This window comes from Selaginella moellendorffii, unplaced genomic scaffold (assembly GCF_000143415.4).
Source record: "Selaginella moellendorffii unplaced genomic scaffold, v1.0 SELMOscaffold_28, whole genome shotgun sequence".
NCBI classification, from domain to species: domain Eukaryota; kingdom Viridiplantae; phylum Streptophyta; class Lycopodiopsida; order Selaginellales; family Selaginellaceae; genus Selaginella; species Selaginella moellendorffii.
Window position 1 is genome coordinate 1,088,818 of NW_003314289.1, and position 24,906 is coordinate 1,113,723.

At 44.7% G+C, this 24,906-nt stretch overlaps 8 protein-coding genes and 2 long non-coding RNA genes across 10 annotated transcripts; 5 read left to right on the top strand and 5 right to left on the bottom strand.

Moving 5' to 3' along the window:
• Positions 1 to 166: 166 nt before the first annotated feature.
• Positions 167 to 2,804, bottom strand: LOC112348327 (GTPase-activating protein GYP7-like). Its single transcript, XM_024680656.1, is given in 10 exon segments — positions 167 to 921; positions 974 to 1,057; positions 1,122 to 1,370; positions 1,435 to 1,532; positions 1,578 to 1,683; positions 1,767 to 1,978; positions 2,035 to 2,288; positions 2,356 to 2,459; positions 2,512 to 2,613; positions 2,674 to 2,804. Coding segments are annotated over 10 exon segments (1,344 nt in total). The 5' UTR covers positions 2,788 to 2,804; the 3' UTR covers positions 167 to 900.
• Positions 2,805 to 2,947: 143 nt separating this feature from the next.
• Positions 2,948 to 3,841, top strand: LOC112348261 (pentatricopeptide repeat-containing protein At2g35030, mitochondrial-like). The gene has a single exon (XM_024680442.1). The coding sequence runs from the start codon at positions 2,948 to 2,950 to the stop codon at positions 3,839 to 3,841; it is 894 nt and encodes a 297-aa protein (XP_024536210.1).
• Positions 3,842 to 3,869: 28 nt separating this feature from the next.
• Positions 3,870 to 5,184, top strand: LOC112348323 (pentatricopeptide repeat-containing protein At4g02750-like). Its single transcript, XM_024680652.1, has one exon. The coding sequence runs from the start codon at positions 3,881 to 3,883 to the stop codon at positions 4,520 to 4,522; it is 642 nt and encodes a 213-aa protein (XP_024536420.1). The 5' UTR covers positions 3,870 to 3,880; the 3' UTR covers positions 4,523 to 5,184.
• Positions 5,185 to 6,542: 1,358 nt separating this feature from the next.
• LOC112348325 lies at positions 6,543 to 7,339 on the bottom strand. The gene is made up of 2 exons (XM_024680654.1): positions 7,188 to 7,339; positions 6,543 to 7,137 (listed from the first exon to the last, which is right to left on the bottom strand). Exons 1-2 carry the CDS (start codon positions 7,221 to 7,223, stop codon positions 6,661 to 6,663), a joined length of 513 nt encoding a protein of 170 aa, XP_024536422.1. The 5' UTR covers positions 7,224 to 7,339; the 3' UTR covers positions 6,543 to 6,660.
• Positions 7,340 to 7,540: 201 nt separating this feature from the next.
• LOC112348320 (BURP domain-containing protein BNM2C-like) lies at positions 7,541 to 8,678 on the top strand. Its single transcript, XM_024680648.1, is given in 3 exon segments — positions 7,541 to 7,622; positions 7,685 to 8,486; positions 8,489 to 8,678. Coding segments are annotated over 3 exon segments (942 nt in total). The 5' UTR covers positions 7,541 to 7,577; the 3' UTR covers positions 8,584 to 8,678.
• A 1,762-nt stretch (positions 8,679 to 10,440) lies between these two features.
• LOC112348328 lies at positions 10,441 to 10,891 on the bottom strand. Its single transcript, XR_002993010.1, has 3 exons — positions 10,806 to 10,891; positions 10,659 to 10,742; positions 10,441 to 10,605 (listed from the first exon to the last, which is right to left on the bottom strand). It is a non-coding gene; the product is annotated as an uncharacterized LOC112348328 (long non-coding RNA).
• A 768-nt stretch (positions 10,892 to 11,659) lies between these two features.
• On the bottom strand, positions 11,660 to 12,203 carry LOC112348329. Its single transcript, XR_002993011.1, has 3 exons — positions 12,134 to 12,203; positions 11,978 to 12,081; positions 11,660 to 11,910 (listed from the first exon to the last, which is right to left on the bottom strand). It is a non-coding gene; the product is annotated as an uncharacterized LOC112348329 (long non-coding RNA).
• Positions 12,204 to 16,543: 4,340 nt separating this feature from the next.
• On the top strand, positions 16,544 to 17,693 carry LOC112348317 (BURP domain-containing protein BNM2C-like). Its single transcript, XM_024680646.1, has 2 exons — positions 16,544 to 16,636; positions 16,699 to 17,693. Exons 1-2 carry the CDS (start codon positions 16,559 to 16,561, stop codon positions 17,596 to 17,598), a joined length of 978 nt encoding a protein of 325 aa, XP_024536414.1. The 5' UTR covers positions 16,544 to 16,558; the 3' UTR covers positions 17,599 to 17,693.
• Positions 17,694 to 19,431: 1,738 nt separating this feature from the next.
• Positions 19,432 to 21,592, bottom strand: LOC112348335 (TBC1 domain family member 15-like). The gene is made up of 11 exons (XM_024680667.1): positions 21,402 to 21,592; positions 21,243 to 21,344; positions 21,087 to 21,190; positions 20,898 to 21,019; positions 20,753 to 20,842; positions 20,497 to 20,708; positions 20,308 to 20,437; positions 20,165 to 20,262; positions 19,852 to 20,100; positions 19,705 to 19,788; positions 19,432 to 19,652 (listed from the first exon to the last, which is right to left on the bottom strand). The coding sequence occupies exons 1-11, from the start codon at positions 21,513 to 21,515 to the stop codon at positions 19,632 to 19,634; spliced, it is 1,326 nt and encodes a 441-aa protein (XP_024536435.1). The 5' UTR covers positions 21,516 to 21,592; the 3' UTR covers positions 19,432 to 19,631.
• Positions 21,593 to 21,691: 99 nt separating this feature from the next.
• On the top strand, positions 21,692 to 23,568 carry LOC112348262 (pentatricopeptide repeat-containing protein At4g02750-like). The gene is made up of 2 exons (XM_024680443.1): positions 21,692 to 23,285; positions 23,465 to 23,568. Exons 1-2 carry the CDS (start codon positions 21,692 to 21,694, stop codon positions 23,566 to 23,568), a joined length of 1,698 nt encoding a protein of 565 aa, XP_024536211.1.
• Positions 23,569 to 24,906: the final 1,338 nt, after the last annotated feature.

Below are 24,906 nucleotides of genomic sequence, written 5' to 3' on the forward strand. Positions count from 1 at the left end.
ACAACTCTGTGGGGATAATAGGTTTTTGCACATTTGAAGGTAAGAATGCACGCTTGAGAGAGTGATTTTAAAATTTGGACATTCTTCAAACCCTGAGTGCAACCATTTCTGAAAAATCCTAAAGAATATTCTCCCACTGACTTTCATTTTGCTCAACACAACCAAATGATGACGTCATTATTTTGCCTTTTTGATTCCGGACGAACGTGCAAGGATAACCTGGCGATATCCCAAGTCGCCGGGATCAAGCACCAGATCAAGTCTTATCACATCTCCACAAAGTCCACTTCGACCCTTCCCAAGCTCGAGTTGGACACTCCAAAGGAACCATTCTAGGTGGTGGAGATGAAGGTGGTGGCTGCATCATGACTTTCCCATTCGCCATCTTCATGTGGCACACGATACGGGAGAAGTTCTTCCAAGAAGACGAAGCCTGCCACGGTAAAAGCTCCAGCGGTTTGTCTCATGATTTCGAACCTTCTCACATCTCTTTTAAGATTCTCAACAAGGTAGAGGTCTGTCACTGGCTTCCTACTTCTCATCTCGTGTGGTATTAAGCTTCAAGCCTGCCAGGAAATGGAATGCATGATCGAAGCAACTACATAAAATTACCTTGAGTGGTAATCCCTTGTGAGTGTGAGATCGATCACAAGGAAAATAAAGACGTCGCTGTTCGTTTATCTCTTTGGATAGTTCCAACGCTAATCGAAAATAGATTGTGGAATAGAGTTCTCTTAGAGAGCGGCTACAAGGCAAACAAGGATAAATTTCTTCCGAGGTATAAATGCTTGCGCGAACCAGTCGACATCCCGTAACAGAATTAGATACGAGATTTGTCCCAAAACTCACTGACCTTTGTTTCTGTCAAAGTTTCATTTCACTTATTTTAGATACTTGTTACTACGTGTTTGATTTCTTCACCTGTGGAAAGAAAAAAAGATCAAACAAAGAGAAAGAAGCGAACATTCAGTACCTTCTTCAGGTATAACTTATGGAACTTGAGCGCTTTTTGGCACGCTCGGTATGCGTCTATCTTGCCGCTCATATCGTTCAGAGCCTGCGACGTATATTGTTACCAGGGAAATTGAGGAAAAAAGCAAAAGGATTAAACTGTTCCTCACCCTCACGACTTCGTCCAGGCCTTGAATTCTCTTTATAAACTTGGATCGTAGCAGCACCAAGATCCCGGCTACAAAGAAAACTGCCAGGGACGGATGCTCGTTGAGGGCTCTTGGCGATCCATACTTAATGTTCCGCTTTGCAAATCTACCTCCAGCTCTATAGTCCGGCTGTACGTTGTCAATGTGACCATCCGGGGCCTCCATGTAGAGAATTTGAAGGTCGGGATGGTACTCGAAAGCCCACATCATCTACAAAGAAAGAAAAGCTCACGTGGACGAAAGAACATAAACATTTCACAACGGTTGGACTTACCTCCCAGAGGCTGAGCGTATCAACGAACGAAAACTCCCGGCGAAAGTTAACCATGAGCATTCGAAACGCAAAAATATAGTTGCTCCCTCCAAGTGCATCTACAAAAAAAGGTCGGCAAACACCTTCATCTTCGAAATCCTCACCTAGAGTTCTATGAAGCTTTGGATCGATTACTCGCATGGCAGCTGCGAGGAAGGAGAGCTCCTTCTGAACCCCCATCATCTTATTCGTGCACCTGAAATTTTCCCGCTTGCCAACATCAAACGTGATAAACTTCAATGAACGGTACTAAGCGATATAAAATCTTGAGAAGCGCTTTGCAGAAAACGTACCACTCGACGCATCAGGCACTTGAAGCACCAAAAGGCGTCAGCCTCGTCCGCGAAAAGGAGCACCATCGGCGAGCAAAGATCGCTCATACCTTGACAGTAGCCAACCTCCTCGTCGATCCAAGCGTATACTGCCAGGATGTCCCAGAGCTTTCCCAAGTTCTTGGGATCCTCGTAAAACTCTAAAACTCTATCCGTGCGAACTACATCCAGTCCTGCAAAGCGAAAGTGAGCTCTCTCTCTAGCACGCGAAACAGAAAAATAATCATACCAATCTGGTGGAGAAGAGCTTTCCACTGGACAATCTTTGCCCTCGGCGCTGGATCCAGCACGGCTTTTCAATAAATTCTGCTAATACTTGGACTGAAAGTGAAAAGCCCGAAGCAAACAAAGAAGTAACCACCTGGATTATTCTCCTCCATGGAAACTCCGTCGGCATTCATTCGCGGCGATATCACAACTTCACCACTTCCAACGGCCGCATCCATTCTTTTACACTCGGCCTTGAGCTTCAAATATTTGTCACTGTAAAAACCAACGCGGTTTCTCTCGCAGATCAAATCCAATCGATAAAACAGGCCAAAGTATCTACCGTCGCGATTGACGAAGCTCTTCCCTTTCGGCAGCATTGCTGCTGGGGGAGTAAACACCCAAAAGAAACTCCCAGACGTGAGCGCGAATCTCCGACGCAACGCCCTACAGGAAAGAAGAAGAGATTTCGCTACTGGAAATGCAGCACAAGATTTACCCCTCTTTCGATGTGCCGAAGAACTCGCTTCACATTGAGCCGCCCTTGCGCGTCAAACGCAGCCCGCCATTTCTCCGCCGAGAGCTTCCTCCGCCTCCGCCTCTAAATCGGTCAAACCACAGCTCAGATCGACACAAATCCAGCCGAGAATCCGTCACAAACCGGCGCGGAGCTCGTCGCCACATCCTGACACTCGCTCCGGACCCTGTAAATCTCGGAATCATCCTCCATAGAGAAGCCTTGCCTCTGCTCGCTCGTGCAGGCCAGCAGCGGCATCATGGATCGCACAGATCAACAGCCCGGCGCCTCCGCATTGTCGGACACTCTCTATAGAACCCTAAACTTAAGTAATCGTACGAATATGCTCCATTCCTTGCTCCGGTTCGAATCGCGTAGCTAACGTTTAAGTTTTATTCCACATTGTAACTATGTTGCCATGGACAAAGCCCAGTGCGTGGAGCTCATTCGATCGTGCAAAAGCCTTCCAATGGCCCAGGAGATCCACAAACGCATCCAGGCGAATCCACCACTCTCACCACACGAGAGCCTCTTTGTCTCCAATAATCTCCTCGCACTGTTTAACCAGTTTGGCAGCCTCGTAAATGCCCGAAGCGTCTTTGATCGCATCGAGAACAAGGATGCTTTCTCGCTGGTTCTTATGCTCTGCGGCTACTCTCGCAGCGGGCAAGTCTCCAATGCAAAAGCCATCTTTGATTCCATGCCCGAAAAGAATCTTACAAGCTGGAACGCTATGGTGGCAGCATATGCCAAGAATGGGTATATGGACGAGGCAGAACTACTGTTTCAAGAGATGCCATTTCATGATGCCGTGTCATGCAATACGCTCGTAGCTGCACACTCGCAAAGAGGTCATTTGGATACTGCGAAGGGTATCTTTGATGACATGCTTTTTAAAACTCTACCATGCTGGAATGCCATGCTATCTGCATATGCCACAGGCTGGCATCTTGTACAAGCAAGACAGACATTTCACTCGATGCCTGCTCGAAATCTGATCTATTGGACATCATTCTTAAACGCACTAATCATGGAGGAAGATCTTCAAATGACTAGAAAGTGTTTTAGCGAAATGCCCTGCTGGAATCTGTTTGCCTGTAACTCAGTACTTTCCGCATATGCCCGAAAGGGGAATCTTCTCGAAGCCATGCTAACCTTTGACACAATGCTCGAGAGGGATATAATCACTTACACAAACATGCTGGAAGCTTTCATCCACAACGGTTGCCTCTTTGAAGCCAGCAATTTCTTCTCGCGGATGCCACAGCGGGATCTTGTGGCCTACACCGTAATGCAATCGGCCTATGCTTAAAACGGCGAGCTCGAGAGAGCCGAGACCATCTTCAACTCCATGCCGCAGCGTGATCTCGTCGCTTGGAACGCCATGATCGGGGCTTACTCCCAACACGGCCGAGTCGAGCAAGCAAAGTTTCTCTTTGATTCCATGGCCGAGAGAAACTTGGTCTCCTGGACCTCAATGCTCACGCCTTACACAATAAGTGGCTACTTCTCGCAAGCAAAGCTCGTCTTTCTCGACATGTCCGAGCAAAACTCCGTCTCGTGGAATGCCATCCTTTGCATGTATGCTCAGCACGGCCATTTGAGCTCTGCAAGGAAGATTTTCGATGCCATGCCCGAGCAAGGAGTGGTATCATGGAGCGCCATGCTCGCTGCCCACGTAAGAAACTTGTCCTCTTCTCGTGCTCTCGAGCTCTTTGACGAGATGAAAGCTTTGCATTGTCCCGACGAAGCTAGCTTCTTCTCAGCTATGGTTTCGTTTGGGCAGCAAGGCTGCATCTCCAGAGCCAAGTCTTGCTTTTGTTCCATGGTGGCCGACTATGAAGTGGCGCCATCAAAGCAGCACTACTCTTGCATGGTGGATTTGCTCGTTCGATCTGGGAGAAGTTTGGAGGCGTGTTTGCGATGCCTTTTGAGCCCAGTAACTTGGAATGGTCGTGCTTGCTGCGTGAAAGAAACTCCAGCTCGATGTTAACCACCAGAGGCAAGCATGCTTTAAGATCAAGTTCCTCGGATGGAGCGGTTTACGTGCTGCTTGCCAATGCATTAACTTGAAAGCTAATATGAAACCTGTACATTAAAAAGATGGCTCATTTCAAGGGCTTTATTTCACAATGGCACTTGAGTAAGTTTTGGTTTTGCTGTTGTGCCTCTATGTCTCCTTCAGTTTGGGTTGCCACACGGAAGAGGGCTGTGGTCGTTCTACGAGGCTGATGACCCCAATGCTTCTCCGCTTGCTCTTGCTCAATGGAGGTTTTTGTTCAAGATAGACGCATCTATACTAGTAATACTAGCTTTGTACAAAAAGATGCAAAGAAGCTAGTTATTAATATTAGAGCTTGCTTCATTGTTTCAAAAAGTTGAGCGTCCACTAGATCTCTACCACAAAGGAGGGTCATCCCAGCGAAGTGGTGGCAACGAACAAAGTCTAGGAATGCTGGCCCCTCCAATCCATCCGTGGACACCAAAGCTTAAGCTTTTGCTCCTATACCAAAAGAAAGAATCGGGATTTGGCTGCTCATACCAGAACAGAGCATTGGGACTGGCTTCCGTGCCAAACCATACATTTGAGAACATAACCTTGGTTCATTATAGTCGATGTTCTAACTTGTCTGAATGATATATGTACTTCAGGCATCTACAGCACTTCAAATGCTCAAGGACAAAGGGGCCATACTGCAATCTCAGTCCTTGATTTCTAGCAACAAGGTAATGTACGCATAGAAAAACGAATACACACCTTTTGCTCTTGTACCACAATGGAGCCTTTCTCGCACCACAGCCCTCGCCTTCGCTCACCTTAAACCCATATTTCAATTACCACTACCCACCCTGCAGGCTTGAGATCGGGGCTATTATTATAGATTACTATTTTATTAAATTTTCTTAAATATCAAGAATGTATAATAAAAGATCCCTCTTGCTATATAAAACATCAGTTCAATGAGACAAAGTTTAAGAAATGTCACTCTTAAACTTTGTTTTTAATCAGTGTTTAATGTTAATTTTATTTATTAAAAAGGCAACCCCTCTCTCCCATTGTTGCCATCTTTTTGGATTTTCATAAAACCACTACGAGGAGTTAGGGGCTTGGCATTTAGCAAGCCAAGTCAAAAGGAGCCAAATTTCCTCTGTCTTTTAATAGATGCCCCTTTTACACCCCAAGCATTTGTGGCTAAATGCACTTTATGGCTAAGCTGAATGCCATTTAGGGCCTAATGGCACCGGTGGGCATTTTAGGCCCAGGTGGCGTGCGCTAGAGCCCCGGCTATTTGGCCCCCAACGGCACCCGTCTGTTCCGCTATTGGCCACCAAGCCTAATTAAAAATTAAGAAAAAGTTCATAGTGTATTTTCCATTTGACAGAATATTCGGTCAACAGTGTTGACTTGCACTACACTTTTTACATACAAAATCCATATTATCCTTTAAGTTAAAAGGCTCCACATTGACAAATCTGTAACAACCTCAATGGAGGAGAACTCTCACAAGGGAGACACCATTCCCCATCATTTCTCCTAATACACAATGGTTAGCATTTTAACATTAATGTCCAATAGTATCTCAATCTAAACAAGTCATTAGGTGCTACTTACATATGCTAAATAGTATATTAGAATATATATTTAAAGATAAACCATTATGATATATCAGAAACTAAATTGCATAAAAAATAATAAAATGAAAGCAAACCACGTTCACAACAAAATATTAATACTAATGCCTCTTTTTGTTATTTTAAAATTGTGCTAGAGTTTATGGTTCACTTGCTCCTAAGAAAAATTTTACTGTCTACATGAAGATGTCTACATATTTATCTATGAAGAATGAGATTAGAAATAGATAGAAATGTTTCCTTGTGAGATTATAGGGTATTATTTGAATGCTTACAAATGATTCTGTTTATAACTTTTCAAGAAAACCAATCAATGACAGGGTAACATGGTTAATTTAAACTGAATTATGTTTAAAGGTTAGAAGGACATTTTTTTCTGATTTGAAAGGGTTTTATTTTTTTTATTGTATTTTATTATCTTAATACATTACAGCTTTGCAAAATATCAACGCTGTATAGTAAGAGATCTTTGTCTCCTAGCATAAAGGATCTTCTTAGTCAAACGTCACTTTCGAGGAAGGATTGGGGATTTGCTTGCTTCGCTTCCTTGTTATACAAGAGGATGGACTCGGGATTTGCCTGCTTCACTTCCTCGTTATACAAGAGGATGGACTCGGGATTTCCCTGCTTCGCTTCCTCGTTATACAAGAGGATGGACTCGGGATTTGCCTGCTTCGCTTCCTCGTGATACAAGAGGATGGACTCGGGATTTGCCTGCTTCGCTTCCTTGTGATACAAGAGGATGGACTCGGGATTTGCCGGCTTCGCTTCCTTGTCATACAAGAGGATGGACTCGGGATTTGCCTGCTTCGCTTCCTTGTCATACAAGAGGATGGACTCGGGATTTGCCTGCTTCGCTTCCTTGTCATACAAGAGGATGGACTCGGGATTTGCCTGCTTTGCTTCATTGGTGTACATTACCTCTCCAGGCACTTGCTTTTCATTGTCCTTGAGTGTACGTAGTGCTGCAGCTGCCTGAAGTACATATATCATTCAGAAAACTTAGAAGCAGAGATTGATCTCACCGTGAAAAACAAGAAGACTGTAATGAGCCACGCCATGGTTTCTATCAAAATGTGGTGTTCTCAGAAGAAAAACTTAGCAGCGCGCTCACGGGAAGAGGCAACTAAGGCGGCGGCAGTGGTGGAGAAGGAGGAGCTGTTCCTGGAGCCAGACTCGATTCCATGTCCTTTTATAGTAAAGCTCTAATTCTTATTATCTTAATACATTAGAGCTTTGCAAAATATCAACGCTGTATAGAAAGAGATCCTTGTCTTCTAGCATAAAGGATCCAGCAAGTTGTCAATGAAAATTTAAATTCGTCCTTATCTTTTATATATAGAAAAATACTGAACAAGTGGAAACATCACACCAGAGTTCATATTATAATTATAAACTTTGCAATTCCAGAACCCATGGCAGACACTTTGTTGGTTCTCATGTTCCTGGCATTATGTGTGGTAAGCTTCACGAATTTCATGACTCTTTCGAATCAAATCCAACTGATTGTGCTCTTCGCCAGGGATACTTGGAGGGATTCCAACTTCCACGCTCCATTCGTGAGAGGCTATCGCCCCTTGACGACGCTTCAGCGCTGCACATCAAGCAGGAACTCCAAGCTTCCAGCAGGATATCACACGAGTCGTGCAAAGCCGCTGGTCTCTTGTGCGGTGATGAACATCACTCCCTTCGTCAGCTCTTTCACCACCACCATGACCATCACGACAGGAGCGCCATGGAATCCTCCACTCGAGATCTCGCCCAGAGGACCTTCTTTCAGCTCAAGACGCTTGTTGGTGCCAAGAACATACAGTTGCCACCGCCACTGCGCTGGGACAACTCCATCCCTGTGAGTAAATTCCTTCATCCGCTGCTAGAGCCTGTGCTTGCGTCCATGAATCTGTCCCAGCTCCTGTCCACCATGCGCTTCTCGAGCCAGTCTCCATTCGCAGCGACGAGCAAGGATAGCCTGGAAATGTGCTCCTCCCACGGGGGGATCAAGCACGAGATCAAGGCTTGTCACGTCTCGGCAAAGTCCATCCTGGATCAGGCCTCTTCGACCCTCCACAAGCTCGAGTTGAAGTATGTGGCCAACACTCTGGAGTTTGATCCGAACGAACCATTCCAGGTGGTAGAGACGAGGGTGGTGGCTGCAGATGGATCTCTGGCCTGTCACCCCATGACTTTCCCATTCGCCATCTTCATGTGCCACACAATACCGAACAGTCTCGTGTTGGAGGTGGATCTACTGAGAAGTTCTTCCAAGAACACGAAGCCTGCCATGGTGAAAGTTCCTGCGGTTTGCCATATGGATACCTCTGATTTCGCGCTTCTCATATCTCTTTTAAGATTCTTAACACCAGGCCGGGCGAGGGAGAGGTTTGTCACTGGCTTCCTACTTCTCATCTCGTGTGGTATTAAGCTCCAAGCCTGAATGCTAGAGTGAATATATAGTAAAGTTTGATCACAAGGAGAATAAGAATTATGTGGCACTCCATGCCTCAACCGTCTTTTAATGAGCCAGCTTGAGACTGAAGATCTTCTTCGCAGCGAAAGAAGAAGACGTGATCGACTCCAAGCTGAGCGTCCACTAGATCTTTCATGAGGACCACAAAGGAGGGAGGGCCACAGTAATCCACATCTTTGTATGGGGCCGAGCTTGGGGGGCATCCGTGGACACCATAGTTTGGAGCCAGATTGTTATCCAAAGGTCCTGGTTAATAGCATTATATTATGATTCTTCCCAGGTTTTACCAGAAGAAAGAATTGGGATTTGGCTGCTTGGCATCCTTCCATACCAGAACAAAGCTTCAGGATTTGGCTTCCTTGCCATGCCAGAAGAAAGGCTCAGGTTTTGGGAACATAACATTTTGATAAAAAAAACCATGGCTTGGTTCATTACAGTGCAATCTCAGTCCTTGATTTCTAGCAACAACTTCAATGTACACCAAGAGAGCCTTAATATATTATACACTTTTCTCAACTTTGCAGATCTCAACTTTGCAGAATATCAACTTTTTAAAATCTCAACAGATCTCAACTTTGCAGATCTCAACTTCGCAGAATATCAAGTTTTAAAATCTCAACAGATCTCATCAGAAATCAACTTTGCAGACAACGCTGTAAATTAAGAGATCCTTGTCTTCTAGCATAAATCGCAACTGGTGTCATTCCATCATCCACGTGAAACATCACTCTCCAGCAAGTTTTCAATGACAATTTTGCAGACAAAGTTTAACAATGACGTCGTACTTGTTTTGGTATATTTCTACTTTAACTATAGACTTGGACTCACGCCGGACACTCGTTTGGTTCTCGTATTATGTGTATTAAGATTGACAACTCTTACAATCAAATCAAAACGATTGTTCACGAGATTCCATCTTCCACTCTCAATCCGTGAGGCCCTTATGACGCTTCAGCTCTGGCTATCAAGCAAGAAATCGAAGCTTCCGGCAGGATGTGACGTGAGTCGTGCAAAGCTTCCAGTCTATTGTGTGGTGACATTAGCTCTTTCACCAGCCAGATTCAGCGAAAGTGAATAATTTTCTGTACATTGGACCCAAACATTTTTCCACTTTGCACAACTCTGTGGGGATAATAGGTTTTTGCATATTTGAAGGTAAGAGAGAGTGATTTTAAAATTTGGACATTCTTCAAACCCTGAGTGCAACCATTCCTAGAGAATATTCTCCCACTGATTTTTCTTAACACAACCAAATGACGACGTCATTATTTCGCCTTTTTGATTCCGGACGAACGTTTGGTGCAAGGATAACCTGGCGATGTCCCAAGTCGCCGACCAGATCAAGTCTTATCACGTCTCCACAAAGTCCACTTCGACCCTTCCCAAGCTCGAGTTGGTGGAGACGAAGGTGGTGGCTGCATCGCCTGTCACCCCATGACTTTCCCATTCGCCATCTTCATGTGGCACACGATACGGGAGAAGGTGTTCCAAGAAGACGAAGCCACGGTGAAAGCTCCAGCGGTTTGTCTTATGATTTCGAACCTTCTCACATCTCTTTTCAGATTCTCAACACCAGGCCCAGCGTGGTAGAGGTCTGTCACTGGCTTCTTACTTCTCATCTCGTGTGGTATTAAGCTCCAAGCCTGCCAGGAAATGGAATGCATGATCGAAGCAACTACATAAAATTACCTTGATTGGTAATCGCTTGTGCGTGTGAGATCGATCACAAGGAAAATAAAGACGTCGTTGTTCGTTTATCTCTTTGGATAGTTCCAACGCTAATCGAAAATAGATTGTGGAATAGAGTCGGCTACAAGGCAAACAAGGATAAATTTCTTCCGAGGTATAAATGCTTGCGCGAACCAGTCGACACCCCGTAACAGAATTAGATACGAGATTTGCCCTGACCTTTGCTTCTGTCAAAGTTTCATTTCACTTATTTTAGATACTTGTTACTATGTGTTCGATTTCTTCACCTGTGGAAAGGAAAAAAAGATCAAACAAAGAGAAAGAAGCGAACATTCAGTACCTTCTTCAGGTATAACTTATGGAACTTGAGCGCTTTTTGGCACGCTCGGTATGCGTCTATCTTGCCGCTCATATCGTTCAGAGCCTGCGACGTATATTGTTACCAGGGAAAATGAGGAAAAAAGGAAAGCATTAAACTGTTCCTCACCCTCACGACTTCGTCCAGGCCTTGAATTCTCTTTATAAACTTGGATCGTAGCAGCACCAAGATCCGGATGCTCGTTGAGGGCTCTTGCCGATCCATACCTCCAGCTCTATAGTCCGGCTGTACGTTGTCAATGTGACCATCCGGGGACTCCATGTAGAGAATTTGAAGGTCGGGATGGTACTCGAAAGCCCACATCATCTACAAAGAAAGAAAAGCTCGCGTGAGCGAAAGAACATAAACATTTGACAACGGTTGAACTTACCTCCCAGAGGCTGAGCGTATCAACAAACGAAAACTCCCGGCGAAAGTTAACCATGAGCATTCGAAACGCAAAAATATAGTTGCTCCCTCCAAGTGCCTCTACAGAAAAAGGTCGGCAAACATCTTCATCTTCGAAATCCTCACCTAGAGTTCTATGAAGCTTTGGATCGATTACTCGCATGGCAGCTGCGAGGAAGGAGAGCTCCTTCTGAACCCCCATCATCTTATTCGTGCACCTGAAATTTTCCCGCTTGCCAACATCAAACGTGATAAAGTTCAATGAACGGTACTAAGTGATAGAAAATCTTGAGAAGCGCTTTGCAAAAAACGTACCACTCGACGCATCAGGGACTTGAAGCACCAAAAGGCGTCAGCCTCGTCCGGGAAAAGGAGCACCATCGGCGAGCAAAGATCGCTCATACCTTGACAGTAGCCAACCTCCTCGTCGATCCAAGCGTACACTCCAGAGCTTTCCCAAGTTCTTGGGATCCTCGTAAAACTCTAAAACTCTATCCGTGCGAACTACATCCAGTCCTGCAAAGCGAAAGTGAGCTCTCTCTCTAGCACGCGAAACAGAAAAATAATCACACCAATCTGGTGGAGAAGAGCTTTCCACTGGACAATCTTTGCCCTCGGCGCTGGATCCAGCACAACTTTTCAATGGATTCTGCTAATACTTGGACTGAAAGTGAAAAGCCCGAAGCAAACAAAGAACTAAGCACCTGGATTATTTTCCTCCATGGGAACTCCGTCGGCATTCATTCGCGGCGATATCACAACTTCGCCACTTCCAACGGCCGCATCCATTCGCTTTCACTCGGCCTTGAGCTTCAAATATTTGTCACTGTAAAAACCAACGCGGTTTCTCTCGCAGATAAAATCCAATCGATAAAACAGGCCAAAGTATCTACCGTCGCGATTGACGAAGCTCTTCCCTTTCGGCAGCATTGCTGCCGGGGGAGTAAACACCCAAAAGAAACTCCCAGACGTGAGCGCGAATCTCCGACGCAACGCCCTACAGGAAAGAAGAAGAGATTTCGCTACTGGAAATGCAGCACAAGATTTACCCCTCTTTCGATGTGCCGAAGAACTCGCTTCACATTGAGCCGCCCTTGCGCATCAAACGCAGCCCGCCATTTCCACATTGAACTATGTTCCCATGGACAAAGCCCGGGAGCTCATTCGATCGTGCAAAAGCCTTCCAATGGCCCAGGAGATCCACAAACGCATCCAGGCGAATCCACCACTCCCACCACACGAGAGCCTCTTTGTCTCCAACAATCTCCTCGCACTGTTTAACCAGTTTGGCAGCCTCGCAAATGCCCGAAGCGTCTTTGATCGCATCGAAAACAAGGATGTTTTCTCGCTGGTTCTTATGATCTGCGGCTACTCTCGCAGCGGGCAAGTTTCCATGGAAAAGCCATCTTTGATTCCGTACCCGAGAAGAATCTTACAAGCTGGAACGCTATGGTGGCAGCATATGCCAAGAATGGGTATCTGGACGAGGCAGAACTTTTGTTTCAAGAGATGCCATTTCATGATGCCGTGTCATGCAATACGCTCATAGCTGCACACTCGCAAAGAGGGCATTTGGATACTGCGAAGGAGATCTTTGATGACATGCTTTTTAAAACTCTACCATGCTGGAATGCCATGCTATCTGCATATGCCACAGCTGGCATCTTGTACGAGCAAGACAGACATTTCACTCGATGCCTGCTCGAAATCTGATCTCTTGGACATCATTCTTAAACGCACTAATCATGGAGGAAGATCTTCAAATGACTAGAAAGTGCTGGAAGCTCTCATCCAAAACGGTTGCCTCTTTGAAGCCAGCAATTTGTTCTCGCGGATGCCACAGCGGGATCTTGTGGCCTACACCGTAATGCAATCGGCCTATGTTCAAAACGGCGAGCTCGAGAGAGCCGTGGCCATCTTCACCTCCATGCCGCAGCGTGATCTCGTCGCTTGGAACGCCATGATCGGGGTTACTCCCAACACGACCTAGTCGAGCAAGCAAAGCTTTTCTTTGATTCCATGGCCGAGAGAACTGGACCTCAATGCTCACGGCTTACACAATATGTGGCTACTTCTCGCAAGCAAAGCTCGTCTTTCTCGACATGTCCGAGCAAAACTCCGTCTCGTGGAATGCCATCCTTTGCATGTATGCTCAGCACGGCCATTTGAGCTCTGCAAGGAAGATTTTCGATGCCATGCCCGAGCAAGGAGTGGTATCATGGAGCGCCATGCTCGCTGCCCAGGTAAGAAACTTGTCCTCTTCCCATGCTCTCGAGCTCTTTGACGAGATGAAAGCTTTGCATTGTCCCGACGAAGCTAGCTTCTTCTCAGCTATGGTTTCGTTTGGGCAGCATCTCAAAAAAGCTTAATTAACTTTGCCATTTTGATGAACAACTTAAATTCACAAAAATGACTTTTTTGGGAAGAAATTCTTCTCCCAAATCGAACGAGCAAATCCACCATGCAAGAGTAGTGCTGCTTTGATGGCGCCACTTCATAGTCGGCCACCATGGAACCAAAGCAATGGAGGCCGAGGAACTTGTGTTTGCCATGCCTTTTAAGCCCAGTAACTTGGAATGGTCGTGCTTGCTGCGTGAAAGAAACTCCAGTTCGACGTTAATCACCAGAGGCAAGCATGCTTTAAGATCAAGTTCCTCGGATGGAGCGGTTTACGTGCTGCTTGCCAATAGATTAACTTGAAAGCTCTGTACATTAAAAAGATGTCTCATTTCAAGGGCTTTATTTCACAATGGCACTTGAGTAAGTTTTGGTTTTGCTATTGTGCTTCTATGTCTCCTTCAGTTTGGGTTGCCACATGGAAGAGGGCTGTGGTCGTTCTACGAGGCTGATGACCCCAATGCTTCTCCGCTTGCTCTTGCTCATGGAGGTTTTTGTTCAAGATAGACGCATCTATACTAGCAATACTAGCTTTGTACAAAAAGATCCAAAGAAGCTAGTTATTAATATTAGTGCTTGCTTCATTGTTTCAAAAAGTTGAGCGTCCACTAGATCTCTACCGCAAAGGAGGGCCATCCCAGCGAAGTGGTGGCAATGAACAAAGTCTAGGAATGCTGGCACCTCCAATCCATCCGTGGACACCAAAGCTCTTGGTTAATAATCATCAAAGTAAATCCGTTTATACCCTCATTTATGATAAGCTTTTGCTCCTATACCAAAAGAAAGAATCGGGATTTGGCTGCTCATACCAGAACAAAGATTGGCTTCCTTGCCATACCATACATTTGAGAACATAACCTTGGTTCATTATAGTCGATGTTCTAACTTGTCTGAATGATATATGTACTTCAGGCATCTACAGCACTTCAAATGTTCAAGGACAAAGGGGCCACACTGCAATCTCAGTCCTTGATTTCTAGCAACAAGGTAATGTATGCATAGAAAAACGAATACACACCTTTTGGTCTTGTACCACAATGGAGCCTTTCTCGCATGTACACCACAGCCCTCGGCTTCGCTCACCTCAAACCCATATGTCAATTACCACTACCCACCCTGCCCATCGGGGCTGGGCTCTTTATTTTTATTATTATAGATTACTATTTTATTAAATTTTCTTAAATATCAAGAATGTATAATAAAAGATCCTCTTGCTATATAAAAACATCAGTTCAATGAGACAAAGTTTAAGAAATGTCACTCTTAAACTTTGTTTCTAATCAGTTTTAACGTTAATTGCATTTATTAAAAAGGCAACCTTCTTGTTGAGGTACCCCTCTCTCCCATTGTTGCCATCTTTTTGGATTTTCATAAAACCGCTATGAGGAGTTAGGGGCTTGGCGTTTAACAAGCCAAGTCAAAAGGAGCCAAATTTCCTCTGTCTTTTAAGTTTTGTAGCGCCCCTTTTACACCCCAAGCATTTGCATTGGTTGTGGCTAAATGCAACACTTTACGGCTAGGCTGATTTAGGGCCTAACTGCATTTTAGGCCCAGGTGGCGTGCGCTAGAGCCCCGGCTATTTGGCCCCCAACAGCGCCCGCCCTAATTATAAATTAAGAAAAAGTTCATAGTGTATTTTCCATTTAACAGAATATTCGGTCAACAGGGCTCGCTACACTTTTTACATACAAAATCCATATTATCCTTTAAGTTAAAAGGATCCACATTGACAAATCTGTAACAACCTCAATGGAGGAGGACTCTCACAAGGGAGACACCATTCCCCATCATTTCTCCTAATACACAATAGTTAGCATTTTAACATTAATGTCCAGTAGTATGCAAAATGTCTCAATCTAAATAAGTCATTAGGTGCTACTTTACATATGCTAAATAGTATATTAGAATATATATTTAAAGACAAACCACTGTGATATATCAGAAACTAAATTGCATAAAAAAATAATAAAATGAAAGCAAACCACGTTCACAACAAAATATTAATACTAATGCCTTTTTTTTTAATTAAATTATTTTATTTTTAAATTGTGCTAGAGTTTATGGTTCACTTGCTCCTAAGAAAAATTTTACTTTCTGCATGAAGATGTCCACATATTTGTCTATGAAGAATGAGATTAGAAATAGATAGAAATGTTTCCTTATGAGATTATAGGGTATTATTTCAATGCTTACAAATAAAATATAAGCTTGATTCTGTTTATAATTTTTCAAGAAAACCAATTAATGACATGGTTAATTTAAACTGAATTATGTTTAAATGTTAAGAGGATTTAAACACATTTTTCCTGATTTGAAAGTTTCTTTTATTGTATCTTATTTGTGTTTTCCGATTGCAAGGCTCTACTTTAAACTTCATATTCTTATTATCTTAATACATTAGAGCTTTGTAAAATATCAACGCTGTATAGCATAAAGGATATTCTTAGTCAAACGTCACTTTCCAGGAAGGACTCGGGATTTGCCTGCTTGGCTTCCTTGTTATAGAAGACGAAGGACTCGGGATTTGCCTGCTTCGCTTCCTTGTTATAGAAGAGGAAGGACTCGGGATTTGCCTGCTTCGCTTCATTGGTGTACATTACCTCTCCAGGCACTTGCTTTTCATTGTCCTTGAGTGTACGTAGTGCTGCAGCTGCCTGAAGTACATATATCATTCAGAAAGGTTAGAAGCAGAGATTGATCTCACCGTGAAAAACAAGAAGACTGTAATGAGCCACGCCATGGTTTCTATCAAAATGTGGTGTTCTCAGAAGAAAAACTTAGCAGCGCGCTCACGGGAAGAGGCAACTAAGGCGGCGGCAGTGGTGGAGAAGGAGGAGCTGTTCCTGGAGCCAGACTCGATTCCATGTCCTTTTATAGTAAAGCTCTACTTTAAACTTCGTATTCTTATTATCTTAATACATTAGAGCTTTGCAAAATATCAACGCTGTATAGTACGAGATCCTTGTCTCCTAGCATAAAGGATCCAGCAAGTTGTCAATGAAAATTTAAGTTCGTCCTTATCTTTTATACATAGAAAAATACTGAACAAGTGGAACATCACACTAGCACAAGTTCATATGATAATTATAGACTTTGCAATTCCAGAACCCATGGCGGACACTTTGTTGGTTCTCATGTTCCTGGCATTATGTGTGGTAAGCTTCACGAATTTCATGACTCTTTCGAATCAAATCCAACTGATTGTGCTCTCTGCCAGGGATACTTGGAGGGATTCCAACTTCCACGCTCCATTCGTGAGAGGCTATCGCCCCTTGACGACGCTTCAGCGCTGCACATCAAGCAGGAACTCCAAGCTTCCAGCAGGATATCACACGAGTCGTGCAAAGCCGCTGGTCTCTTGTGCGGTGATGAACATCACTCCCTTCGTCAGCTCTTTCACCACCACCATGACCATCACGACAGGAGCGCCATGGAATCCTCCACTCGAGATCTCGCCCAGAGGACCTTCTTTCAGCTCAAGACGCTTGTTGGTGCCAAGAACATACAGTTGCCACCGCCACTGCGCTGGGACAACTCCATCCCTGTGAGTAAATTCCTTCATCCGCTGCTAGAGCCTGTGCTTGCGTCCATGAATCTGTCCCAGCTCCTGTCCACCATGCACTTCTCGAGCCAGTCTCCATTCGCAGCGACGAGCAAGGATAGCCTGGAAATGTGCTCCTCCCACGGGGGGATCAAGCACGAGATCAAGGCTTGTCACGTCTCGGCAAAGTCCATCCTGGATCAAGCCTCTTCGACCCTCCACAAGCTCGACTTGAAGTATGTGGCCAACACTCTGGAGTTTGATCCGAACGAACCATTCCAGGTGGTAGAGACGAGGGTGGTGGCTGCAGATGGATCTCTGGCCTGTCACCCCATGACTTTCCCATTCGCCATCTTCATGTGCCACACAATACCGAACAGTCTCGTGTTGGAGGTGGATCTACTGAGAAGTTCTTCCAAGAACACGAAGCCTGCCATGGTGAAAGTTCCTGCGGTTTGCCATATGGATACCTCTGATTTCGCGCCTTCTCATATCTCTTTTAAGATTCTTAACACCAGGCCGGGCGAGGGAGAGGTTTGTCACTGGCTTCCTACTTCTCATCTCGTGTGGTATTAAGCTCCAAGCCTGAATGCTAGAGTGAATGTATAGTAAAGTTTGATCACAAGGAGAATAACGATTATGTGGCATTCCATGCCTCAAACGTCTTTTAATGAGCCAGCTTGAGACTGAGGATCTTCTTCGCAGCGCAAGAAAGAAGACGTGATCGACTCCAAGCTGAGCGTCCACTAGATCTCTCATGAGGACCACAAAGGAGGGAGGGCCACAGTAATCCACATTTTTGTACGGGGCCGAGCTTGTGGGGCATCCGTGGACACCATAGTTTGGAGCCAGATTGTTATCCAAAGCTCCTGGCTAATAGCATTACATTGTGATGCTTCCCAAAGAAAGAATTGGGATTTGGCTGCTTGGCATCCTTCCATATCGGAATAAAGCTTCAGGATTTGGCTTCCTTGCCATACCAGAAGAAAGACTCAGGTTTTGGGAACGTAACTTTTTGATAAAAGAACCATGGCTTGGTTCATTATAGTGCAATCTCATTCCTTGATTTCTAGCAACAACTTCAATGTACACCAAGAAAGCCTTAATATATTGTACACGTTTCTCAACTTTGCAGAACATCACCTTTTTAAAAGCTCAACAGGTTTCAACCTTGCAGGTCTCACCTTTGGAGAACTCAACTTTTCAGATCTCAACTTTGCAGGTCTCAACTTTGCAGGTCTCAACTTTTCAGATCTCAACTTTGCAGAATATTAACTTTTTAAAAGCTCAACAGACGTCAACCTTGCAGGTCTCAACTTTTCAGGTCTCAACTTTGCAGAATATTAACGCTGTAAATTAAGAGATCCTTGTCTTCTAGCATAAGCGCAACTAGTGTCATTCAATCATCCATGTGAAACACCACTTTCCAGCAAGTTTTCAATGACAATTTTGCAGACAAAGTTTAACAACGACGTCGACTCGTGCTCTACTTGTTTGGTATATTTCTACTTTAACTATAGACTTGGACTCACGGTGTTTGGTTCTCGTATTATGTGTATTAAGATTGACAACTCTTACAATCAAATCAAAACAATTGTTCACGAGATTCCAACTTCCACCCTGAATCCATGGGACCCTTACGACGTTTCAGCTCTGGCTACCAGGCAAGAAATCAAAGCTTCCGGCAGGATGTGACGTGAGTCGTGCAAAGCTGCCGGTCTATTGTGTGGTGATGAACATCACTCCCTTCATCAGCTCTTTCACCAGCCAGATTCAGCGAAAGTGAATCATTTTTTGTACATTGGACCCAAACATTTTTCCACTTTGCACAACTCTGTGGGGATAATAGGTTTTTGCACATTTGAAGGTAAGAATGCACGCTTGAGAGAGTGATTTTAAAATTTGGACATTCTTCAAACCCTGAGTGCAACCATTTCTGAAAAATCCTAAAGAATATTCTCCCACTGACTTTCATTTTTCTTAACACAACCAAATGATGACGTCATTATTTCGCCTTTTTGATTCTGGACGAACGTTTGGTGCAAGGATAACCTGGCGATGTCCCAAGTCGCCGGGATCAAGCACCAGATCAAGTCTTATCACGTCTCCACAAAGTCCACTTCGACCCTTCCCAAGCTTGAGTTGGTGGAGACGAAGGTGGTGGCTGCATCGCCTGTCACCCCCTCACATCTCTTTTAAGATTCTAAACACCAGGCCCAGCGTGGTAGAGGTCTGTCACTGGCTTCCTACTTCTCATCTCGTGTGGTATTAAGCTCCAAGCCTGCCAGGAAATGGAATGCATGATCGAAGCAACTACATAAAATTACCTTGAGTGGTAATCCCTTGTGAGTGTGAGATCGATCACAAGGAAAATAAAGACGTTTATCGTTGTTCGTTTATCTCTTTGGATAGTTCCAACGCTAATCGAAAATAGATTGTGGAATAGAGTTCTCTTAGAGAGCGGCTACAAGGCAAACAAGGATAAACTTCTTCCGAGGTATAAATGCTTGCGAGAACCAGTCGACACCCCGTAACAGAATTAGATACGAGATTTGCCCCGACCTTTGTTTCTGTCAAAGTTTCATTTCACTTATTTTAGATACTTGTTACTATGTGTTCGATTTCTTCACCTGTGGAAAGAAAAAAAGATCAAACAAAGAGAAAGAAGTGAACATTCAGTACCTTCTTCAGGTATAACTTATGGAACTTGAGCGCTTTTTGGCACGCTCGGTATGCGTCTATCTTGCCGCTCATATCGTTCAGAGCCTGCGACGTATATTGTTACCAGGGAAAATGAGGAAAAAAGGAAAGCATTAAACTGTTCCTCACCCTCACGACTTCGTCCAGGCCTTGAATTCTCTTTATAAACTTGGATCGTAGCAGCACCAAGATCCCGGCTACAAAGAAAACTGCCAGGGACGGATGCTCGTTGAGGGCTCTTGGCGATCCATACTTAATGTTCCGCTTTGCAAATCTACCTCCAGCTCTATAGTCCGGCTGTACGTTGTCAATGTGACCATCCGGGGACTCCATGTAGAGAATTTGAAGGTCGGGATGGTACTCGAAAGCCCACATCATCTACAAAGAAAGAAAAGCTCGCGTGAGCGAAAGAACATAAACATTTCACAACGGTTGGACTTACCTCCCAGAGGCTGAGCGTATCAACGAACGAAAACTCCCGGCGAAAGTTAACCATGAGCATTCGAAACGCAAAAATATAGTTGCTCCCTCCAAGTGCCTCTACAGAAAAAGGTCGGCAAAGACCTTCATCTTCGAAATCCTCACCTAGAGTTCTATGAAGCTTTGGATCGATTACTCGCATGGCAGCTGCGAGGAAGGAGAGCTCCTTCTGAACCCCCATCATCTTATTCGTGCACCTGAAATTTTCCCGCTTGCCAACATCAAACGTGATAAACTTCAATGAACGGTACTAAGCGATATAAAATCTTGAGAAGCGCTTTGCAGAAAACGTACCACTCGACGCATCAGGCACTTGAAGCACCAAAAGGCGTCAGCCTCGTCCGGGAAAAGGAGCACCATCGGCGAGCAAAGATCGCTCATACCTTGACAGTAGCCAACCTCCTCGTCGATCCAAGCGTATACTGCCAGGATGTCCCAGAGCTTTCCCAAGTTCTTGGGATCCTCGTAAAACTCTAAAACTCTATCCGTGCGAACTACATCCAGTCCTGCAAAGCGAAAGTGAGCACGCGAAACAGAAAAATAATCATACCAATCTGGTGGAGGAGAACTTTCCACTGGACAATCTTTGCGCTCGGCGATGGATCCAGCACTCCATTTATTGTCTGCTCTTCAATGGATTCTGCTAATACTTGGACAGAAAGTGAAAAGCCCGAAGCAAACAAAGAAGTAACCACCTGGATTATTCTCCTCCATGGAAACTCCGTCGGCATTCATTCGCGGCGATATCACAACTTCGCCACTTCCAACGGCCGCATCCATTCTCTTACACTCGGCCTTGAGCTTCAAGTATTTGTCACTGTAAAAACCAACGCGGTTTCTCTCGCAGATCAAATCCAATCGATAAAACAAGCCAAAGTATCTACCGTCGCGATTGACGAAGCTCTTCCCTTTCGGCAGCATTGCTGCCGGGGGAGTAAACACCCAAAAGAAACTCCCAGACGTGAGCGCGAATCTCCGACGCAACGCCCTACAGGAAAGAAGAAGAGATTTCGCTACTGGAAATGCAGCACAAGATTTACCCCTCTTTCGATGTGCCGAAGAACTCGCTTCACATTGAGCCGCCCTTGCGCGTCAAACGCAGCCCGCCATTTCTCCGCCGAGAGCTTCCTCCGCCTCCGCCTCTAAATCGGTCAAACCACACAGATCGACACAAATCCAGCCGAGAATCCGTCACAAACCGGCGCGGAGCTCGTCGCCACATCCTGACACTCGCTCCGGACCCTGTAAATCTCGGAATCATCCTCCATAGAGAAGCCTTGCCTCTGCTCGCTCGTGCAGGCCAGCAGCGGCATCCTGCGCCTCACGGATCGCGCAGATCGACAGCCCGGCGCCTCCGCATTGCGTCGCGGAGCTCTACTAGAACCCTAAACTCTCGTTAAGTAATCGTACGAATATGCTCCATTCCTTGCTCCGGTTCGAATCGCGTAGCTAACGTTTAAGTTTTATTCCACATTGTAACTATGTTGCCATGGACAAAGCCCAGTGCGTGGAGCTCATTCGATCGTGCAAAAGCCTTCCAATGGCCCAGGAGATCCACAAACGCATCCAGGCGAATCCACCACTCTCACCACACGAGAGCCTCTTTGTCTCCAACAATCTCCTCGCACTGTTTAACCAGTTTGGCAGCCTCGCAAATGCCCGAAGCGTCTTTGATCGCATCGAGAACAAGGATGTTTTCTCGCTGGTTCTTATGATCTGTGGCTACTCTCGCAGCGGGCAAGTTTCCAATGCAAAAGCCATCTTTGATTCCATACCCGAGAAGAATCTTACAAGCTGGAACACTATGGTGGCAGCATATGCCAAGAATGGGTATCTGGACGAGGCAGAAGTTTTGTTTCAAGAGATGCCATTTCATGATGCCGTGTCATGCAACACGCTCATAGCTGCACACTCGCAAAGAGGGCATTTGGATACTGCAAAGGGGATCTTTGATGACATGCTTTTTAAAACTCTACCATGCTGGAATGCCATGCTGTTTGCATATGCCACAGGTCGGGATCTTGTACAAGCAAGACAGACATTTCACTCAATGCCTGCTCGAAATCTGATCTCTTGGACATCATTCTTAAACGCACTAATCATGGAGGAAGATCTTCAAATGACTAGAAAGTGTTTTAACGAAATGCCCTGCTGGAATCTGTTTGCCTGTAACTCAGTACTTTCCGCATATGCCCGAAAGGGAAATCTTCTCGAAGCCACGCTAACCTTTGACACAATGCTCGAGAGGGATATAATCACTTACACAAACATGCTGGAAGCTTTCATCCACAACGGTTGCCTCTTTGAAGCCACCAATTTGTTCTCGCGGATGCCACAGCGGGATCTCGTGGCCTACACCGTAATGCAATCGGCCTACGCTCAAAACGGCGAGCTCGAGAGAGCCGAGGCCATCTTCAACTCCATGCCGCAGCGTGATCTCGTCTCTTGGAACGCCATGATCGGGGCTTACTCCCAACACGGCCGAGTCGAGCAAGCAAAGTTTCTCTTTGATTCCATGGCCGAGAGAAACTTGGTCTCCTGGACCTCAATGCTCACGGCTTACACAATAAGTGGCTACTTCTCGCAAGCAAAGCTCGTCTTTCTCGACATGTCCGAGCAAAACTCCGTCTCGTGGAATGCAATCCTTTGCATGTATGCTCAGCACGGCCATTTGAGCTCCGCAAGGAAGATTTTCAATGCCATGCCCGAGCAAGGAGTGGTATCATGGAGCGCCATGCTCGCTGCCCACGTAAGAAACTTGTCCTCTTCCCGTGCTCTCGAGCTCTTTGACGAGATGAAAGCTTTGCATTGTCCCGATGAAGCTTGCTTCTTCTCGGCTATGGTTTCGTTTGGGCAGCAAGGCTGCATCTCCAGAGCCAAGTCTTGCTTTGGTTCCATGGTGGCCGACTATGAAGTGGCGCCATCAAAGCAGCACTACTGTTGCATGGTGGATTTGCTCGTTCGATCTGGGAGAAGTTTGGAGGCCGAGGAACTTGTGTTGGCCATGCCTTTTGAGCCCAGTAACTTGGAATGGTCGTGCTTGCTGCGTGAAAGAAACTCCAGCTCGATGTTAATCACCAGAGGCAAGCATGCTTTAAGATCAAGTTCCTCGGATGGAGCGGTATACGTGCTGCTTGCCAATGCATTAACTTGAAAGCTAAATATGAAACCTGTAGATTAAAAAGATGGCTCATTTCAAGGGCTTTATTTCACAATGGCACTTGAGTAAGTTCTGGTTTTGCTGCCTCTATGTCTCCTTCAGTTTGGGTTGCCACACAGATAGTCGATTGGCTTCCTGGTCAGCCCATGGTCAACCTTAATCAGTATGCTGGAAGAGGGCTGTGGTCTCTTCTACTGGTTCTATGAGGCCGAATGTTCTCCGCTTGCTCTTGCTCAATGGAGGAAGATAAACACATCTAATAGCACCTTTATACAAAAAGGTGCAACGATAGTTAAAGAAGCTAGTTATTAATATTAGTGCTTCCAATAGAGACAACGATTTTTACATGGGAAAGCTATGCAGGTTTCTTTCCTTATGAAGTTGTCAAATTTGGTTGATTATTCATTCTGTAGGTCTTTATATTCCAACTTTTGGCACTGGAGATTTTGGCTAAAACCAAGCACCTATATCAACCTTAAGGGAATTGCTGTAAGTGCCAAATGATAGTTATCAACTTCTTTTATAATTGTTTTTGGGCTGTATAGATTGGAAATGTGTGGACTCATTCAACAAATTGATGGTCCTAGCATGTATGAGTTTTAATATACCCATTCAGTGATCTCGGAGGAAACATAGAAGGCCATGGATTGTCACGACACGAAATCTTATGATAATGTAGAACAAAGTGTTGATTCGAGCAAGGAAATATAAATCTATACAACATTTTGGAGGACAATCTCCAGGACTGTGTCAAAAGCTCACATCAGTTCACTCTGAACAAGGTATGCAAAACCAGACTGAAAATTTTCCTACATTTTTACATTTAAGGTCACAACAGTTGCATCAAAATAAGATTGGTTTTGGGGAGAACTTTCAGTGCACAGACCCCATTGATTTCTACCTTAACAGGGAGGCTGTAAAAATTGCCCTTCACACCTGCCACCCAAAATGGTGGTTGAGCTGCGCCAAGTAAGTCTTTATGTCAATCTTGCCTTTTGCTTTGGTACTAAAGTTTAGATTTGTTTATATAGTATTCCATATAGTCAAAAGGACGTTGCAGCATAGATGCTGCCGCTATAAGAAGCTGCTCATGAGCCACCTGAAAATCTAGAACTTTAGGCAAGAGAGTCATTTCATCTCTTTCAAACTTTCTATAATTAATTGAACTTTTGTTGTTGAGCAGTGGAGATATGGATAGTGTTGTCCCAACTTCCAGGACCAAAGCATAGCTGAAAGCTCTCAATCTCTCAGTGACAGTTTCATGGAGTGTTTCTATACGATAATTTTTTAAAAGGCCTTTTTTTGTAAATATTTCTAGGTGGGAGGATCGCTATCGTACGTGGGGCTGGGCATATGATACCTGTAAGTCAACCCTAATGAGGACTTGACTTATTCAAGGCCTTCATTGCTGGAAGTTTACTCATATTCTATCTAAAATATAAATGAAAGATTTATTATTTAAATTGAATATAATTTTTTCAATATTTTATTGACATTGTGTTCAAAGTGTTTGGGAGGCTTAAGGTCTAGATTATCTTTGTATA

Coding starts and splice junctions, on each gene's coding strand:
- LOC112348261 (XM_024680442.1), top strand. CDS start 2,948: ATGGACAAAGCCCAGTGCGTGGAGCTCATTCGATCGTGCAAAAGCCTT.
- LOC112348323 (XM_024680652.1), top strand. CDS start 3,881: ATGCCGCAGCGTGATCTCGTCGCTTGGAACGCCATGATCGGGGCTTAC.
- LOC112348325 (XM_024680654.1), bottom strand. CDS start 7,223: ATGGCGTGGCTCATTACAGTCTTCTTGTTTTTCACG. Junction 7,138..7,187: donor CAGTCTTCTTGTTTTTCACG/GTGAGATCAATC, acceptor TATGTACTTCAG/GCAGCTGCAGCACTACGTAC.
- LOC112348317 (XM_024680646.1), top strand. CDS start 16,559: ATGATAATTATAGACTTTGCAATTCCAGAACCCATGGCGGACACTTTG. Junction 16,637..16,698: donor TGTTCCTGGCATTATGTGTG/GTAAGCTTCACG, acceptor GCTCTCTGCCAG/GGATACTTGGAGGGATTCCA.
- LOC112348335 (XM_024680667.1), bottom strand. CDS start 21,515: ATGCCGCTGCTGGCCTGCACGAGCGAGCAGAGGCAAGGCTTCTCTATG. Junction 20,263..20,307: donor AAAGCTTCATAGAACTCTAG/GTGAGGATTTCG, acceptor CTTTTTCTGTAG/AGGCACTTGGAGGGAGCAAC. Junction 19,653..19,704: donor ATAAGTTATACCTGAAGAAG/GTACTGAATGTT, acceptor TTCTTTCCACAG/GTGAAGAAATCGAACACATA.
- LOC112348262 (XM_024680443.1), top strand. CDS start 21,692: ATGGACAAAGCCCAGTGCGTGGAGCTCATTCGATCGTGCAAAAGCCTT. Junction 23,286..23,464: donor CTCGATGTTAATCACCAGAG/GCAAGCATGCTT, acceptor TGTCTCCTTCAG/TTTGGGTTGCCACACAGATA.